Source organism: Pleurodeles waltl, chromosome 2_2 (genome assembly GCF_031143425.1).
Source record: "Pleurodeles waltl isolate 20211129_DDA chromosome 2_2, aPleWal1.hap1.20221129, whole genome shotgun sequence".
Classification (NCBI taxonomy): domain Eukaryota; kingdom Metazoa; phylum Chordata; class Amphibia; order Caudata; family Salamandridae; genus Pleurodeles; species Pleurodeles waltl.
Window position 1 is genome coordinate 511812684 of NC_090439.1, and position 13317 is coordinate 511826000.

The window sequence follows — 13317 nt, forward strand, 5'->3', positions numbered from 1 at the left end:
TGAGGCCCTCCTTCCATGATGCTTCTAGAGGAAGGTATTGTCCTTCTGCAGTTGTTAGCCTTTTCCATTGAGCTTTGTCTCTTTAGACTGTCACCTATGCCATCCCTTAAAAATGACTCCTTATGGAAACATACAGCAATGGTATGTCTTGAGGCAGAGGGCAGATCACAAGAGAATACTGCATCATGCACAAAATGCTGCCACTACTCTTCCATTAGGCCTATTTATGAAATATGTTGGAACTCTACATCACCTGTGCCTAGCACTTAGGTCCACCAGGAAGCCCAGGGGTTCAAAGGGCTGAGGGTTATCATCACAGCAAAGACCACCCTACTGCAATGAGCAATTAGTTTGAAACAAATCATGAGAATTAAAGTTTATTTCAACTAATTAGCTCTAAAAACTTATTTGAAAAACAGTTAGATTAAATGGACAAGAAGTTTGAATAAAAACATTTCAAATGTACACCCTTTAATTAAAAAAAAACATTAAACTTCTTTTAATGTATAAACTAATGAACAAAGTGGAAAGTGGTGAGTATGAGCAATGGGGGCATGGTAAGGGCAATGATGGTGCACTGCGTTTCGGCAAAATGAGAACACCTCTTTTCTAACAAAATCAAGAACTTGAACAACTTCAAGGTCTAATAAATTGATTTAAACAAATTACATTTTAATGAAAAAGAGTGATTTCAAACTAATTGAATTCAAGCAATATGATTCAAACGCCAGGTGATCACTAAAGAATTGGTGTATACTCTAAATAAAGAAACACGCCGAAGTCCGCCCCCTGCTGAAGAAACCCACAGCCGATCCATCAGAGCTCAAGAACTTCTGACCCATCTCGCTGCTACCCTACCCAGCCAAAGTCCTGAAGAAAGCCATAAACTCGCAACTGCAACAGTTCCTCAAGGACAACAACTCCCTTGAGACCTCTCAGTCTGGATTCTGCAGCAACCACATCACAGAGACAGCTCTTTTTGCAGCCACCGATGGCATCCGCACACTCCTCGAGCGGGGACACACCGCAATATTCATACTCCTCGACCTCTCAGCAGCCTTCAACACAGTCTCACACAGTATCTTAAGCACCAGACTCCACGACGCAGGAATCCATGGAAAAGCCTTGCAATGGATCCACTCCTTCCTCACCGGAAGAACACAGAGCGTCAGGCTCCCACCCTTCATACCCAAACCAACAGAAGTCAGCTGTGGGTCCCTCACGGATCCTCCCTAAGCCCAGTGCTCTTCAACATATACATGGCCCCAGCTGGCAGCCATCGTCAGAGACCACAAAATGAACATTGTGTGATACGCTGATGACACACAACTCATCATATCCCTCAATGAAGACTCAGCGAAAGCTAAGAGGAAATTTCACACCGGGATGAAAGCTGTTGATGCCTGGATGAGGGAGGGCTGCCTCAAGCTCAACTAGGACAAGATTGAGCTCATCATCTTCGGAAACTCCACCTCAGCCTGGGACGAATACTGTTGACCCACACTGCTCAGCGCACCACCTACTCCAACTGACCATGCCCGCAACCTAGGAATCATCGTCGACTCCTCCCTATCAATGACCTGACAGGAAAACGCAGTAACCTCCTACTGCTGGCACACCCTCCGCCAACTCTACAAAATCTTCAAATGTTCTTCTTGATTGACTGCCGCAAAACAATCACCAATGCCCGAGTCACTAGCAATCTCGACTACGGCAACACACTCCACTCCTACACCACTACAAAGAACATCAGAAAACTACAACTCATCCAAAACGCCACTGCAAGACTCGTCCTGAACCTCCCCTGCCAAGAACACATCTCCCAAAACCTGAGGACCCTCTATTGGCTCCCAGTAGAGAAGCGAATCAACTTCAAACTACTCACACACACCTACAAGGCCCTGCACAACATCGGACCGGCCTACCTGAACCATTGCATCTCCTTCCATAACCCCGCCAGACCCTTCTGCTCTGCCCAACAGGTGCTAGCTATCGTCCCACGCATCCAGAAAACCACCTGCGGAGGAAGATCTTTCACATACCTCGCAGCCAAGACCTGTGACAACCTGCCCATGCACCTCAGACAAAGCCCATCTTTCACCATCTTCAGTAAGAACGTCAAAACATGGCTCTTCGAATAAGGCCCAGACCCACCACCAGCGCTTTGAGACCCTCACGGGTGAGTATTTGCGCTTTACAAAACTGATTGATTGATAGAATACAATCCTCAGCCAAGTCGCTTGAGGCTTCTGCCAATGGATAGTCAGAGGTTCAGTTTTGAGGAACTGCATTGTTTTGGCCACTGTAGATGCTGCGGTTTGAAGCGTCCATTGATCTGCCACCATTTTGTCCAAGTATAAATGCCCACATCGTATCCCAAAGAGAGCTCAACCTAAAACGTTTATCATCAAGTCCTTTATCGTTGCCCTATACCTCTGCCGCCAGACAAGGCAAATATAATTTAATATTTTGAACTCAAGTGAGGGAGTTACATGCCTGAAAGTCTCCAGTAAACCGAAAAGCATCCGAAATTAAAATCGCTAAAAAATATTTTATCTGTGTCCTTTTCCATATAAGAAATAGGGAAAAAGAGCGCAAGAGTGAGATAGAATGAATGAATGAATGAATTAGGCCTTGGCAAATCTTAACTACGCTTGCGAAATTTTCAAACTTTACAAATTTCATGTGACATGAAATTCTTGAAACTCACAGAATTGCGTATTACAAAGTTCACATCAATTTGCTCCTGGGACGCTATTAACCAAGATACATTTTCTGCTCGAACTTGTCGCCTCTCAGGTTCTGTCATGAATTGTTTACGCAAGATACACCAGCAAACCGTTTTGTTTCATTTGTTAATTTTGCATAATGTCTGGAAAATTTCATGACAAAATATTATGCGAGTTTGCATGCCCCATAGCCAACATTACTTGTAATCTCATTCTCTGTGTCTCTTTTCACTTGAGAGGACGGGTGTGCTGTGATGCTGCCTGTTGGGTGCCATGCGTCTCTGCCTGTCACCATTCTGCTACTTCTCGCTACATGAATGGCCCCAAAGCACCAATATTCTGGAGGGGCCTCTTTCATGGCCATTGGCTCAGTGGCCTGGGACCCACAGAGAACGGCCCTGTTCTAAACTTAGGTGCAGCTGCACATGGAGGAAGCTGCTCCCCACACATCTGCCCACCACCCTCTGGTGTGCAGCAGCTCCACAGACTGTGATAAATGAGCTGGAATGGTTTGACCTTGTTCACTCCACAGTTCTCTTCAAACATGCCAAGCAGGACCAACCACAGAAAGGTCCATCTCCAGACACAAGTAATGTGGCTGCATAGACACCACATGCCTGTGGTGCGCGTTTGATGTGGCACAGATAGTCCAGAATTTTTCATGAATTTGTGTGGTTGCCATATTTGATGCATGTTATTTTTAAACCACAGCACGTTGCCATTGTAGGTTACTGCATCTAAGGGGTATTGTTTTTACTATTAACTTCTTACCTTTATATCAGATGCTGACAGAGAATCAGGACGTATATTATGTGTGCAGATCTTTATTAACATATTTTGGTTTAATGGCCGTTTTTTAAAGAGGACTGTACAGGGGTCCTTGCAATGTTGTCAGAAAAGTCCAGAACTCAGTCTTGCCTTATTCCTGCCCCATTCTAGTGTGCAGCAGGCATATGGTGGGTAATTATTTGGTAGAGGCTTAAAATTCAGCCTTTACCAAATATTCAGCCTCTGCCAAATCATTTCCTACCTTATGCCTGCCCCACACCGAATCTATCTGCAGTATGCGCAATCCTTTCACAAATCCAAAAGAACATGTTTTCTGAAAATAATCTTTCTGTTCACAGCTTTGCCACAGGGTGTGTTGGGACCGGCAGGAACATGCAGTGTTTCTGCAAGCCAGGCTACACGGGAGTAGCTTGTGAAAGGCAAGTATCTCGTCCTCACTCTCTCTTTTCACGCTGTAGCCCATACTTATTAATGTTAATCATGTCACTGTTGTACCTCCCTGTAGCTTGCTCCTGCCACAGATATTTCAACCATCTCCTCTTCTTCTCACACATTTTCACTGGGATTGTCTGCACATATCTCTCCTTTTTGCATTATTTCTACCACTTTCTCCTTCTTTTCGTCCCCCTTTCTCTCACTTCTCCTACTCAAACCTCACATTTTATCTTTCTGTCCATAATTTTCTCTCTCTCGTTACACCGGCCTCCTTTTTGTTCTACTTATTATTATCACTGCCCATTTTTCCTAAATCTAGCGCATAAAGCAGTAAAGCTAGCCTTCCCCTCTAACAGGTGCCGGTGTCCTACTGCTTTTTGCTGTCAAGCACTCGCTTCCAGCAACCATTCTCGTGATCCGTGTAGGTGCACAAAAACTGCAAATGTTAAAAAATGTTTTGTTTGCAATGAAATTGGGGAATGTTCAATAACTCTTCTCCACCTTACCTCTTCCTATCACCCCCATAACTGCATCTTTGCCTAAAATGAAATACGCAAAATTTAAATATATTTTGTAGATCACATTGAGAGAATGACCAATTTTCACAGAGCTAGACCCCATAAAAAACTTGTGTGTCCCTAGGCTCAACTTAGGTGCTCAAAAAGTTGAATTTGCAGTCGGAATTTTCAAGTCATGATTCGCAAAATCAGGAACTGCAATATTTTCTGCCTGCTAATTGAGAATGGAGAAAACATTCTAGTGTGGTGGATTTCAGCAATAGGAAGCACATTTTTAAGTACTGTTGTAGTAATAGTAAATGTATGGTTAATAATAGGGGATGCAAGCGAAGGGTCAGGAGAGTGACAATGCAAACTACCTCTCACCCCCACCAAATTACAACTTTGTGTGTATTAGCACGCTTTTTGCATGCTCATTCTCATCCTCTCAAAACATAGCCACATTTACTCCTACAGAAGGTAGAAGTATGTGCTAAAGGGGCACAGATAATCCCTGATTTTCATGAGGTCGAAGGAGATTGTATTTTTATCCCTAGAAAAATATTTTCAGTTTAGAGGGAAAAGAGGGAAAATGAGTTATACCAATGTGCAATCACCAAGACTGAGTTTTAGGAAGGAGGCGTGCACGTGGTTATTTATGACTTGCATGGTTTTCCGTGATTATTCCAGAACAAGTTTATATCCTACAAAGAAGCTTAAAATATGTAGACCACAACTTTTCAAACATTTTGTGATTAGGTCCGAGAAAGAGCTAGAAGTTCTGAATTAGTGGCACGTACTGACCTTCTTGGAGTACAATATTAAAATGTCACCCTAAGGGCCATTTTCTGTTTCATGCCAAATGCCCTGATAACGAGAGGCAGAATAACTCTGGGTGGAATATAGTCACCTCCCATTCCGAGTGCCTCCAGAGTCCAAATTATTAGATTCAAAAACTCTGGACTAATGCCAGGCCTACAGATATGAAACACCTTTTAGAAGCTGTAAGAGGATGAGCTGTGGGCAACACCACAGTCCGGCTCCCTCCCAACACCAGTCAGAAGCTAAAGGAAGCAGACAATGTGTGCAATGGGCAGGGTCAATTCCGCCCAGACCCCCACCTTCAGACCCCACCCCACACACCCAACCAGCTCATAGCAGGGAGAAAATGTCAGCGTTCTCCCCTGAATTGGAGAGCACGAAAAGGAAAGGGATTTTGTTTCTCTTTCTCTGTGTGGTTATTCCCCATTCTGTGGGGACAACTCATAATCCACCACTTTTGGTGTAGATACACTGTCAAAACTGGGAATTCTGACCCTCTGCCACGCCCACACCGAAATTCACTACACTCGCAATTGGGGTCAAACCCTTTAAATCAAGTCGTTTCTGGCTTTACAAAGTGTCGGGCTTAGCAATGACATAGAACACATGCCAGCTATAATGAAGTGAGATGGCATGTTTTAGTGGGGAAGTTTATCAGCCACAAACCCAATTCTGAGCCTCACCAAGACTGCAAAGCAAGGCAGTCTAGAGAAGATGTGATACAAATGATGCATAGTCACTACACCTGCAATCATTGTAGACCTTCTCATTAGACTTGGCAAATCATTGCATTGATACAACCAGTAATACATTATCTTGCCATAACCTCGACTTGACATCAGAATCCTAACTTAGAACAGCAGATGTCTGGTTTTGGAAAGTCCGGGTCGAAGTAGTGACATTAAATGTAACCAGAAATCACTGATGAACCCCAAATGAGATGTGGCTTTTGCATCCCATTCATTTGTCTAGGTGTGCACCTGGATACTTTGGCAATCCCCTGCAATATGGAGGTTCCTGCCAGCCGTGTCGTTGTAACAAGAACGGACAAGCTGTCAGCTGTGACCCCCTGACTGGCGGTAAGTAGGATCATCAACAATATTCTAATATTTGACCTATGAAGCTTACAGGAAAATATAGAAAAGTGTTGGTTGTGTCTAGATGTGTGTATGTGTGTTTGTGTATGTGTGGGTGCAGATGCGCAGAAGAATAAGGTAGGGTCTTGATTTATAGACCTGATCCTACTACTAGCCAGGAGAGGTGTCACCGTGCAGTGGCGAGCCACCAGACCGCCCTCTCTAGCAGGGTGGAGAAACAGTAACTAATTGGGCTACACCAGAAAGCCATTTGCTGTGCCGGCAGGCAAAGGGACAACTGTGGAAGCGGGAAGCCTCCTAGCCCGTGAGCTTCCCTGAAATAGCGGCACAAATGTGAATGTTAACACCTAGAAGGGGTACTCAGTCTGACCAGTGCAAAAAATTGCTTGGTCGGAATACCAGGTGAAGCCAGATTGACTATAGCTCTAAAGTATCTGCACTATGCAGCAGGCTCGCAGACAAGCACTTACCCAGGCGGTGCACAACATGGCAGCCCTGACAATAAGCAACCACGCCTAACCGAATGAGCCCTGGTGGCCCGAGATTACGCATGCTCTCACATGGGGAAAGGGTAGTTGTTGTTTAATTGAAACTATCAGTTACATGTTTATATCGGTCGTTTAATAATTAACTACACTATGAAGTGAGTCACTATATGTCTCCTCTCCCTCAACAGTGGTAATAAAAAGAATATTTTACTCTGTGCACCCGCATATCTGGTTTATGCTATGTCGTTTTTTTCATGTTTAATTGTTTTAACGAACAGTATTTATCAAAAACAGGTTGCAAAGTGTTACATTTATACAGTAAGGTAAAATCACAATGAATAGGCCTTATGAATATTAGGAGAGTTGTTTTCCTGTGGAAAGTGATTGTTATAAGCAACCTGTGAAGCATTAACAAGTGTTTTTCTCATGTATATTTTTCTGCACTGTGGTCATAAACTCGAGTTTGACCTTTGCACTGCAGTAATAAATGTGTAAATATGTTTATTAGTACAGTTGCTATAAATAACATGTATTATCGGGCAGCATTTACTTTTACTGGCAATTAATGTGTTGTGCCACACAGGACCCAGCACCCACCTGCTTTATACTGTTCCCAGCTTGGATTAGCAACTGGGGATATACAGAACTAAGGAGATGTTCTCCATACTGGTTTTAATTTTTTTTTTAAAAACAGGCGGTCCCTAGAAACTAAGACTATAGAATAAATACTGAAGTATAAAAACGCCCAAGACACTGCATATTGCTTGCATACCAGTGTGCCAGTGCACATGAGTTTTTTCTTAGTGGAAGGCTCACAAAAAACAAGGCTTGTTTTGTGAGTTACTTTGCAAACATTAACCTAAACCTAAAGTAAGGAAAGTGCAGCGAGGCGTAGGCTGTTAGATAGTTCTGCTGATTAAAAACCTGAACTGAAATTACAGGTCTGAATTCTCCCATGGCGAAATCAGATATATAAATTCAGTTGTGGCACCTACAATTTAACACGCCTCCTGTTCTTTTTGCAGAGTGCTTGAACCAGGACCCAAAGGATGCAGACCCTGATGGGAGCTGCGACTGTAAGTATGAGTCTATGTGATAAAACCGTATTACATCCTTATAATCCTTTACTAGGTGTATATTGTGTGTACACATCAATGGGTAGAGCATGTTTACAATCAATCCTCTTGCTTGTTACTTGCAGCCTGCGACAGTTGTGTTACTACTTTACTGACAGACCTGGGCATAATGGGCGATGAACTGCGGCTGATTAAGTCAAGGCTTCAGAATGCAAATGCCAGCGCCCATGCCCTGGAACAGATAAGGAAGCTGGAGACGCACACCAAGGACATCAAGGTAATAAACTGGGGAGAAGTGTTTATAAGGTGCTCTTACATATAAAGTCCGTGACTCTCTCCCTTCCTTTATCCTTATGTGTGCCTGGGACGCAAGTGCCCTTGAAAATGGGACTTCCTAGGTGAAAACCATGGACAGCCAAAAAGCTCTGGGTGCATAAGTTGGAGTAATAGGTTATATTGTATTACATCCAAAGTGTGCTAAGTTTGTTGTTAGTTTTCAGAGCATTTGGGGGAAAGTGACCTGGGGACAGGCAGTTATGGTGATTCCTAAAAAAATAGGTAGGGGTGGCACGGTAGTGCAAAGCCGAGTTCCCCCATATTCCACTGTGTAGTACCTATTGACATTGTAACGCTCAGAGTGTTGCGAATGAAAAACAGGGGCAAATATCTGTGTGTGAAGAGCTCCATCCTCCTACAGAAAGCTTTTGCGAGAGCATGTGGCTTAAGAAAGATTTCAGACCTCCACACCAGTGCTTAATTTGTGCCAGTGATTGCCGGTGATCAGAACCCGCGCCTTTTTCTAAACACTGGCACATATTTAGTCACCAAATGATGGTGCTTTGTGCATGTTTTTTCAGCAGAAATCCTCAGTGGTGATTTGGTATACTTTCTAAAAAAAAATAGCAGGTAGTTCCTGTTGTCACTGGCATTTGGCGGTACTGGCTGGACCTGGGGCGGCACTAGCTGCGATGGACTCTTGAGAAATACATTGGACCCTGGCACTTATTTTTTTATAAGTTAAACTCTGTCCCACACAACAGGGGAACCTCTAACACTGGAAACACAATGTGGACCAAACGATAAGGAGCACAAAGAAAACTATGTATGTGCGATAAAATCAAAGTTAGACCACTGAAAATAGACACGGAAGAAGCTGGCTAGCTACCTTTCAAGGTTCACACATCTGCCTCAAGACACTGTATTCCACCTGATGCTCAGAAGTTTGAATCCCCAATAGGTTGTGTTGAGATAGAAGGTGCCCCACATGGCTCTGTAGAGCATGATGCTCTGCACTCTGATGTTTTAGTGAACAGACTCTCAGTTTGTTTTGTTTTTAAAATGGAAATTGAAACTCACTGATTTTAACTGTGTACACCAGTTTTGTGGTGAGGTCTCTAACATGGCAGCTGCCTAATACACAAATAGCGGGTTAATTATCTCATAATTTGGTGCATCTCCCACCACACCAAACTAACATTTCCACCCCGGTATTTGTTTCCTGACTGCCCATCTGTCACCGGACCACTAGATGACAGTGATGGTCACCCGCTTCATTTAGGGTGAGGAGACTGTCACTCGCTTTCCCTGCCTGGGCCCATAACGCATTTGGGAGACATAAACATAGGACGTTTTCCTAAGTTCTCAGTTAAGAGTCCTGAAAAATAAAACTGAAGGAGTCATAAAGATACAGGCTTGGCTCTACAGCCACCTCTGCTGCACACTTTCAATATTTATACCAATAAGTAACAATACCTAAAAGCACAACAGCATTAAATAACAACATGTACTTAAATCACTGAATAATACTACATTCAAAGTTATCTCTTTCATGGTTAATGGTACTGTGGTATGTAAATAGATCTATAAAATTATACATGGCATTTGTAATTGCTTCTGTCACATCAAGCATTGCATTTGGTGTGCAAGTTATGGTTTGCATGGCTGTTGTGTGAGTTACGGGTTGTGGGGTAACCCTAACATATATATATATAAATGCATTTCTGCAAGTTCACTGAAAAAACGTTGTTAAAATAATTAAACTTATTGATGTTTAGTAAGAGTTACTAATTAAAAACCTAAAAAAGGTCCTATAGAACAATGTCACCTGAATGGATTATATAGTTGTGATCCAAAACCTAAAAATACACTGAAAATGTATAGAGCCACATAGCGCCTATGCAATTCACTGCATAACGTCAAAGGTAACATTCTATATGACCTGATCAGTGATATCAGTGGTGACATCACATATGACATCATCAATGACATCAATGATAAGTAGCATATATTACATTCCATCAGGATGAAAGCCTGCTCTACCACTGACAGTCAATGGGCATCTCGCAGATAATCCATGCAAACAGAAGCTGCTGTACAGCAGTAAGCAAGTAGTTGTCCTCAGAGGAAAGTTGTTGCAGTCATACTCTGAAATAACAGACATCCTCACAAATATAAATACACAGATATGCCTGCATTGTCAATAGAAAACAACAATTTCTTGTGTTAAAAATATTCTGAGTACAGTGGCTTTGAAATAGTTGCATGTGCAACGTATGTGGGTAGAGTTTAGAAACTGGACGCCAGTTAAATTCTACCATGGTTGTTCTTGACATCCTGTCATCGTTTGTTACATGTATATTCCCTGGCCTAGATATCCTATTTTACTGACCTTTGCCTGAATATGTCTGTCTCTTTGCAGGCCCTGCTTGATCGTTACCAGAGCAGCATCTCCAGTCAGCGCTCTCAAGTGGATGAACTTGACAGGGACCTAGTCAATCTTAATCTAGAGGTGAATGTTCTGCGGGAAAAGGTGAGTTGCAGTGTAGCACAAACTCTCTCCGAGCATTACCTCCTTTCTCTAACAAAAGGATGAACTGTTTGTGTTTGATACCTTTTGCAGACGTCTCCTCACCCACTTGTTGGTATTCTTTTTTTAGGCAGAAAGGAATCTGCAAAGAGCACGGGTAGTGTACGCCAGCGCCAACCAGACGCACCAAAATGCACTGAATCTAGTCTTGAAAATAGAGATTCTCCTTAAGAATATACAAGGTAAATGCCTGTGATCTTTGTGTTTGCAATAAACATTATGGGCATGATTACAGTTTGGAGGCGGGTTATTACTCCATCACAAACTTGACTGATATTCGACCCGCCATATTACAAGTTCCATTATATACTATGGAACTTGTAATACAGCAGACGGGATATCTGTCACGTTTTTGTGATGGGGTAATCCCCTCCACCAAGGTCGTAATCAGGCCCTATGTCTTCAATAAAACTTTTTATTTGCAGAACAGTTTACACAAATCACAAAACTAGCTCGCATTTGTGCTTTTCTGCTTTCATCCAGCAATATTGCCACTACACCTTTCCACTATCTGGGTTTATTTCCAGTTGAAAGGTTACACAGGTAATCTTTACTGTGAAAGTCCACCCCTTTAATGCCAACTAGAGTTACATAACCACCTGTAGCAACAATTTCTAAGTCTGGGATCTCCAGGACTAGAACTCAGGACATCCATCAATTTCCTCACCTTTAAGAGTGTCTAAATAGTGTGCTAAACGTTCATTAGATCTACTCAGAAAGCTCTATAGTGGCTTTTCCAGAGCTGCTCGTGGGTGCAGGGGTTGGTGGGGCACTGGTGTTGAGCTTCTATCTCCCTAACTGTTCCCTGGCAATCAGTGGTGCCTTGCAGGAGTGCTATGGGGGTGTATACTTGGCAACACACACAGGAAGTCACCTGGCTGTCTATTACAGGCTCCTCCACCCTGACGAGTCTCACCCCTGCTTCCTCGATTCTTGCTCTATTCTGTACCCTACCTCAAGTGCCACTCTCTTGAGAGGGTGCTACTTTTCTGGGGGGGGAGGAAAGAGAGCAAGGTGTATCTTGCTCTATGGCGTAAGAGTGTTTGTGGTGCATGGTTCCTTTCTAGGTCAGCAATTGGGTCAGCCTAACACAGAAATCCATATCAAGCAGACATTACCTCAGCTGCAATAGACATATGAAGACTGATGAAGAATATTGAAAAACCTGGTTAAATGATTTTCAGGAATGCCCTGTGTCTTTTTACCAGTCAATTTCCCATAACTTCTCTGTCCAATCTGAGCCCTGAAAATGAAAGTCAGCTCACAAGGCCTTATAAATGGGCCTTACACGCTTCCCTGAAGCCCAGTGGATAAAAACGGCCGCACTTCCTTATTGCTCCCCCTCTTAGTGGTCCTTCACCAGAGTGGTTAGATGGTGGAGAGGCAGGTTTATAGTTAAGTAGTTACGATGCATGTGTGTGAGTGTGGTGTGTGTGTGTGTGTATAATTCATCCAGGCCCACAACCATGGGGCATCATTTTGCATTACACCACATTGTCCTCTGCATCAAGATCTGCTATTCACTGGTTAAGTATTAGTATCCAGAAGGTCCGAGAGTCCATTCCACCAGGGGCAGGTCAGCTACCACTGTGTTGACATACCAAGTGCCTATTCTTAACACTTGCCAGGCTGCAATAAGGACATCAATACACATGTTGACAGAACACTACTGCCAGGTCGGGCAGGAAGGACATTTCACCTGTTTGGTCCTGCAAAACCACTCCACAAACCCGCCACCATGACGAGGTACTGCTTTGGTATCTATATTAAGATAAGGAATCAGCAGTTGGAAGTATCCATCAGAAGAACAAATTACTTACCTTCAAAAGCACTTTTTTCTGGGGAAGATTCCTCAGTGACCCCCCCCCCTCACCCCCCCATTCTGGGGAGTGGCCTCAATTTAACATCTAAAACGGTCCCTGGTAAGGAATCTGCACAGTGGTTGCAAAATGTATTCTCACTCCACATTTGAGGACATAGAGATAAGCAAGAAACGGATGTCAGAGCACAGGAGTTGCACTAATATGCAGTACCATACTGTCAATTTGAGACAGTACTGAACAGGCAGAGAGCTGCATAGCACCACCTTATGCTATGCAGGAGCATTGCTGGAAAAAGTTTTTGGATCCAGTCTGGCTCTTGGGGAGTATTCTAAGGTGAGGAATCTGCAGTTAGATGGAGTATCCACCAGAAAGAGCATTACACAGTGTAAGTAACTTGTTCTGTGGAATAAACCAAGTCTGTATTGCTTTTCTATATTCCAGAGGGATTTTGATGATCCTTAGACTCTTTGGAAGTGAGTTTCAGAGCTGAATGCCTGCACAAAAAAGCCACCATATCCTTCAAGTGTTAGCTTTTTTTCGGTTCTGAAAGGAGAATGATCAGGAATTAAACAAATTGGATTAGAAGTGTCTCCTTTGAGTGCACAGTTTGAGTTTAGAGTGCACAAAAATTGGTTCAGTCCTCTTAATTGTCTTGTGAGCTATGGAGAGGGGCCTGAAGGAATATCTTCCTGTGA

General features: G+C 43.1%; 1 protein-coding gene across 2 annotated transcripts in view; it reads left to right on the top strand.

The window, feature by feature from the left end:
• LAMA3 (laminin subunit alpha 3) overlaps positions 1-13317 on the top strand; it is a 933952-nt gene that overhangs the window by 848954 nt on the left and 71681 nt on the right. For both annotated transcript variants that reach the window (XM_069220025.1, XM_069220026.1), the window contains 6 exons: positions 3857-3937; positions 6245-6351; positions 7883-7933; positions 8059-8210; positions 10632-10742; positions 10870-10981. In XM_069220025.1, the coding sequence (XP_069076126.1) occupies positions 3857-3937; positions 6245-6351; positions 7883-7933; positions 8059-8210; positions 10632-10742; positions 10870-10981 (614 nt within the window). The remainder of the gene's footprint in view (positions 1-3856; positions 3938-6244; positions 6352-7882; positions 7934-8058; positions 8211-10631; positions 10743-10869; positions 10982-13317) is intronic.